The sequence below is a fragment of the Dipodomys ordii genome, unplaced genomic scaffold (genome assembly GCF_000151885.1).
Source record: "Dipodomys ordii isolate 6190 unplaced genomic scaffold, Dord_2.0 Scaffold54, whole genome shotgun sequence".
NCBI classification, from domain to species: Eukaryota; Metazoa; Chordata; class Mammalia; order Rodentia; family Heteromyidae; genus Dipodomys; species Dipodomys ordii.
Genome location: NW_012267270.1, coordinates 614,764 through 620,708, shown reverse-complemented (window position 1 = coordinate 620,708; position 5,945 = coordinate 614,764). Strand labels below are relative to the sequence as shown.

Genomic DNA, 5,945 nt, shown 5'->3' with positions numbered 1-5,945 from the left:
CCCTGACCTCCACACACACCCTGACCTCCACACACTCCCTGACCTCCATACAGACCTGACCTCCACACAGACATGACCTCCACACACTCCCTGACCTCCACACACTCCCTGACCTCCATACAGACCTGACCTCCACACACACCCTGACCTCCACACACTCCCTGACCTCCACAAACCCCTGACCTCCACACACACCCTGACCTCCACACACACTCTGACCTCCACACACTCCCTGACCTCCACACAGACCTGACCTCCACATACCCCTGACCTCCACACACACCCTGACCTCCACACACACTCTGACCTCCACACACCTGACCTCCACACACCCCCTGACCTCCACACACCCCCTGACCTCCACACACACCCTGACCTCCACACACCCCCTGACCTCCACACAGACCTGACCTCCACACAGACCTGACCTCCACACACCCCCTGACCTCCACACACACCCTGACCTCCACACAGACCTGACCCCCACACAGACCTGACCTCCACACACACCCTGACCTCCACACAGACCTGACCCCCACACAGACCTGACCTCCACACACCCCCTGACCTCCACACACACCCTGACCTCCACACACACCCTGACCTCCACACACCCCTGACCTCCACACACACCCTGACCTCCACACACCCCCTGACCTCCACACACCCCCTGACCTCCACACAGACCTGACCTCCACACACACCCTGACCTCCACACACACCCTGACCTCCACACACCCCCTGACCTCCACACATCCCCTGACCTCCACACAGACCTGATCTCCACACAGACCTGACCTCCACACACACCCTGACCTCCACACACACCCTGACCTCCACACACACTCTGACCTCCACACACCCCTGACCTCCACACACACCCTGACCTCCACACACACTCTGACCTCCACACACCCCTGACCTCCACACACACCCTGACCTCCACACACCCCTGACCTCCACACAGACCTGATCTCTGCATAGCCCTGACCTCCACACACACCCTGACCTCCACACACACCCTGTCCTCCACACACACTCTGACCTCCATACAGACCTGATCTCTGCATAGCCCTGACATCCACACAGACCCCCACGCAGACCTGACCTCCACATGGCCCTGACCTCCTGGGCCTCAGACAGTTCATGTGCTCCACCAGGCTCTTCCCCCACCCTGGGTCCATTCCTGGCCCTGCATTATGCCCCTGACAGGGTCTTTTGAGCGCTCTGTCCGCTTTTTTCTTTTTTGTCGGTCCCGGAGCCCTAACTCTGGGCCTGGGCGCTGTCCCTCAGCTCTTCAGCGCAAGGCTAGCACTCTATCACTGAGCCACAGTGCCACTTCTGGCTTTTTCTGCTTATGTGGTGCTGAGGAATCGAACCCAGGGCCTCATGCATGTGAGGCAAGCGCTCTACCACTGAGCCACCTTCCCAGCCCGTCCTCTATTTTACACCGGTTCAGGCCTGGCACACTTGGCCCTTCTGGGACACCAGGCCCCAGGAAGACAAGCAGAGGCTGAGGCTCGGGCCTGCCCCAACATGGATGGTTATCGCCCATCCTTGCTTTCCTTGAGCCTGTGTACATGGTGGAAGCTTTCAGAAAATACACTGGTGGCCAGGGTCTGCCGGTTACCACAGGAGCACAAGGCTAGGAAATCGGGGTGGCTGCTCTGGGGTTAGTGGAGCCTGCAGTCCTCCTCCCTGGGAGCAGCGGGGGGTTGGGGGCACTGCCATGGCCTGCGCTGCCCCTCCCCCGCAGACGGCCCCTCTGCAGCTGGGTCTGCCTTCCCACCAGCCAAGGCAGCCCAGCGGGATGGGGCCTCCTCCCCATGCTGCTCGCTGCGGCTGTGATGGCGCCTCGGGGCAGCCTGATCACCGGACCCCGGAGCCCTGCACGGCGGCCAGCTCTGGGGCTGCCAGTGGCTCCCGGGTCAGTGGGCGGGGGCCGTCCTCGCTCCCTATGACACCCTGGCCCGCACCTTTGTGCCTAGGGGGTGGCCAGGTTTCCTCAGTCACGTGCTCCTGAGAACGCCTCCCTCCCCCAGGCGGAGGCCTGACGCCTGGGCCCCCCCAAACCCCAACACATGGCGGCAGGACAAACCACTGCAGGACACAGCGCTCACACTCAAGGCCACGGACGCTCAACTCGCAGGGAGCCCCGGCTCATGCCTGTGACCACAGCCGCACAGCCTGCCCCAGACACTCCTCTGTGGCAGCCCAGCAGCGAGAGAACCTGCTGGCCCCAACCACAGAAGCCAGAGCTCCGCGCACGCCACAGGCCCTCACAGTATCTCACGATTTAACTCTTTGGGCGCGAGGACTCACAGGATCCCGGAGACTCAAAGACCCCGGGGGCCCCCAGCCTGCCGCCAGCATCCCTCCAGCAGGGAGACCATCACGTAGTCTGGCGAGCTCAGATACGGCACACACCTACGTCACCCTGGCAGACTTCCCTTCCAGAATATAAGTTCCAGGATTCCAGGATAGCAGGGTTCAAACTTCAAGACAGGGCCCTGGCACGCTCGGCCTGGGGCATAGTGCCTTGCACTGTTGACTTAAAGCATAAATTGGTAGACAAAAAGCTGATTTTGTTGTTGTTGTTTTGGTTGTGGGGCTTGAACTCAGGGCCTGGGCACTGTCCCTGAGCTTTTTTGCTCAAGGCTAGCAGAGCTCTATCACTTTGATTCACAGCTCCACTTCCGGTTTTCTAGGGGTTCACTGGAGATAGGCGTCCTGCCTGGGCTGGCTTCTAACCACAATCCTCAGATCTCAGCAGCCTGAGGTCACAGCTAGGATCACAGGCAGGAGCCACCAGCCCAGCTGGACAAAGAGGCCTAACATGCCAGTGTCTGCCCCCCACCCCCCGTACTCAGCCACACAGCCCACCCCCCACCTCCAGGCCGCCCTGCCCAGGGCCCTGACTTACCACCCCCCACCACAGCGCGTCTGCGTAGCTGCCGAACTCGACCCGGCCCGACTCGTTCACGGCGTCCTTCTCAGCCAGGTACACGAAGTAAGAGGAGAAGATGAGGCCCAGGAAGCCGATGTACAAGGTGGTGATCAGCTCCTAGGCCGGCAGAGGAGACTGCGTCAGCCATGCCACACAAGGGCCTCCGGGCCACAGTCACCTCCGGCAGAGGGGACCGCGTCAGCCACGCCACACACGGGCCTCCGGCCCACAGTCACCGCAGCCAGGGAGCTGCCTTGGTGGTAAGCTCCAGCCTTTTCCAGATCATTCCATGTCAACTCCAGCCTGTTTCCCACGTGGACACAGACTCCAGATAACCTACTTTGCACAACTTCCCCCCCCCCGCAGCAGGTTTTGGGGTCTTCTCTCAGTGAGGCTGTTCCCGGCTCTCCCCTTGGACCAGCGCTCCCCTCCCCTGCCCCCCACCCTTCCCCTCCCAGGCTTGGCCAGGTCCCTTGCGTGGCCTCTGGGAGCTAAGGGAAAGGTCTGTGGTTCTTGTCCTCACTCTGGTCCTCCCCTGGCCTGCCTTCAGACTTCTGAGCCTTCTCCGTGTTTCAGGAGCCCCTCCGGTCTGGAGTCCCTGCCCCCCACCCCCCGCCCCAGCCAGGCTGGCACCATGGGTGAAAACTGGAGCCATCTCTGTCCGTCTCGCGGGGAGGGCCTGGAATCAGTGCCCTGGCACACACGTGGCCCTGCCGCCCGCCTGGGGCCCCGCGCTCCCACCTCAGGCACCCACCTGGCGGTGGATGAAGACCACGGAGCCCAGCAGCCTCCAGGTGCCCCCCTGGCGGTCCACGTGCAGCATCCGCAGGATCTGCAGGAAGCGAATGCCCCTGGGGGGACGCGGGGTACGGTGAGGCCACGGGCCGCGCGCAGCACCCCTCTGGCGAACCAGCCGTGCCAGGCCTTCGTCTCCTGGAGAGATGTGTGAATGCCCCTCTGCTCCCGGCCCCGGCCCCCCACGGCAGCCCCTCTCGGCTGGCTCCACGGGTCATTCCAAAGGCACCAGGCCGAGGGCCGCTGCCGGGTCTTCAGCCCCTCCCTCTCCCCCTGGGGGAGGCCCAACACATCCATCTTTCAGATGAGCAGACCGGACTCAAATGGTAGGGTTGCCACAGAGTGTAGGAAGGAATGAAGCTCTGGGCAGAACTTGAACCCAGGGCAGCCGGATGTATACAGGGCCCAGCACCAGGCCCACGGGCTGCTTCCCTGGCTCGGCTCTGCCTGTCGCACCCACAGAGAGCCTGACAAAGCCAGGCAGACGGCGGGGCAGACCCCCCACCGCTGGCAGCAGAAGGGGTGCCCCTGGGAGCCTCAAAGCCCGGACGTACCTGATGGCTGACGTGGCGAACACCTGCCCTTTGGAGCCCACACACAGGACGACCATGGAGGCCACGACCACGATGAGGTCTGGGAGGAAACAGCCCAGGTCAGGACCTCCAGCCCTCTGGGCACCAAGAGCCGTCGCCACGCCGGGCGGTGCTGGGAATGCGGGGAGGCTGGGAGGTGCCCGGCTGCCACTGGCTCCAAGGCCGGGGGCCGGGGGTTCAGCCCCATGGCGGGCAGACGCAGCAGTCGAGGCTCCCTCGGTACCTGGGGTAGTCTGATGGTGCTTGTGTTTGGGGGTCCCTCGGTACCTGGGGTAGTCCGATGGTGCTTGTGTTTGGGGGTCCCTCGGTACCTGGGGTAGTCCGATGGTGCTTGTGTTTGGGGGTCCCTCGGTACCTGGGGTAGTCCGATGGTGCTTGTGTTTGGGGGTCCCTCGGTACCTGGGGTAGTCCGATGGTGCTTGTGTTTGGGGGTCCCTCGGTACCTGGGGTAGTCTGATGGTGCTTGTGTTTGGGGGTCCCTCAGTACCTGGGGTAGTCTGATGGTGCTTGTGTTTGGGGGTCCCTCGGTACCTGGGGTAGTCTGATGGTGCTTGTGTTTGGGGGGACTCCCTGGCCCGTGGCGGGTGACTCACCGATGATGGAAATGGGCTTCCGGGCAAAGCGCAGCCGGCCCCAGATGCCCACATACTTGCTGCGGCAGCCTGCAGACCAGAGGCGGACCACATACTCCGTTCCAAAGAACACCACCAGGACGATTTCCTGAGGAAGAGGGCAGCAGGCTTACCCCACAGGCCCGGGACCTGGGCAGCTCCCCAGGGTGGCCTGGGGGACAGGTGGCACCCAGTGGCACCTAGAAGTTGGACAGACCAGTGACGTGAGCCAGGCCCTGGTACAGGACATCTAGTGGACAGCTGCTCTGCAAACCTGGGGCCCATAGGGTTGGTGGGGGGCCTCTGGACTGGGCGGGGCCGCCATGCCAGGGGCCAAGACCTGTGTTCTCAAGCTTTAGGGAAGCCCTGGAGCTCATGCCCTGCCACCACGTGGCTTTCCACTGAGCCTGAGTGCAAGAGGCCACGGGCTGGGGCGTGGGCAGCAGGAGAACAAGGCTGAGGGGCAGACGCAGAGCCCGCCAGACCGTCCCGCCGACAACGCTGAGGGGCAGACGCAGAGCCAGCCAGACCGTCCCGCCGACAACGCTGAGGGGCAGACGCAGAGCCAGCCAGACCGTCCCACCGACAACGCTGAGGGGCAGACGCAGAGCCAGACCGTCCCGCCGACAACGCTGAGGGGCAGACGCAGTGCCAGCCAGACCGTCCCGCTGACAACGCTGAGGGGCAGACGCAGTGTCCGCCAGACCATCCCGCCGGAGACTGACCCGCCGGAAACCGTCCCCCGGGGAGTGCTTGCATGCACAGTGAGCTCCAGTACAGACCATCCCATACAGGCTCCCAAGCCGGGGCCCCAGACTAGCATTAGGGTTACAACGGATAAACAGATGCACTGAAAGATGAGAGGATGGATGGGTGGATACATGAGTGAGTGGAATGATGTTAGATGGACAGATGGACAGAGGGAGAGATGAATGGATTGATAGACAAGTGGATGGATGGATAGGTGGATGGGAGGGTGTTAGGTGGGTGCGTAGGTGG

At 63.0% G+C, this 5,945-nt stretch overlaps 1 protein-coding gene across 1 annotated transcript in view; it reads right to left on the bottom strand.

Moving 5' to 3' along the window:
- Kcnq1 (potassium channel, voltage gated KQT-like subfamily Q, member 1) overlaps nt 1-5,731 on the bottom strand; it is a 215,623-nt gene extending 209,892 nt beyond the window's left edge. The window contains exons 1-5 of the mRNA XM_013020860.1: nt 5,164-5,731; nt 4,929-5,075; nt 4,297-4,375; nt 3,702-3,798; nt 2,924-3,064 (exon numbers count right to left, since the gene is read on the bottom strand). Coding sequence (XP_012876314.1) covers nt 2,924-3,064; nt 3,702-3,798; nt 4,297-4,375; nt 4,929-5,075; nt 5,164-5,731 — 1,032 coding nt within the window. The remainder of the gene's footprint in view (nt 1-2,923; nt 3,065-3,701; nt 3,799-4,296; nt 4,376-4,928; nt 5,076-5,163) is intronic.
- Between the last annotated feature and the right edge of the window lie 214 nt (nt 5,732-5,945).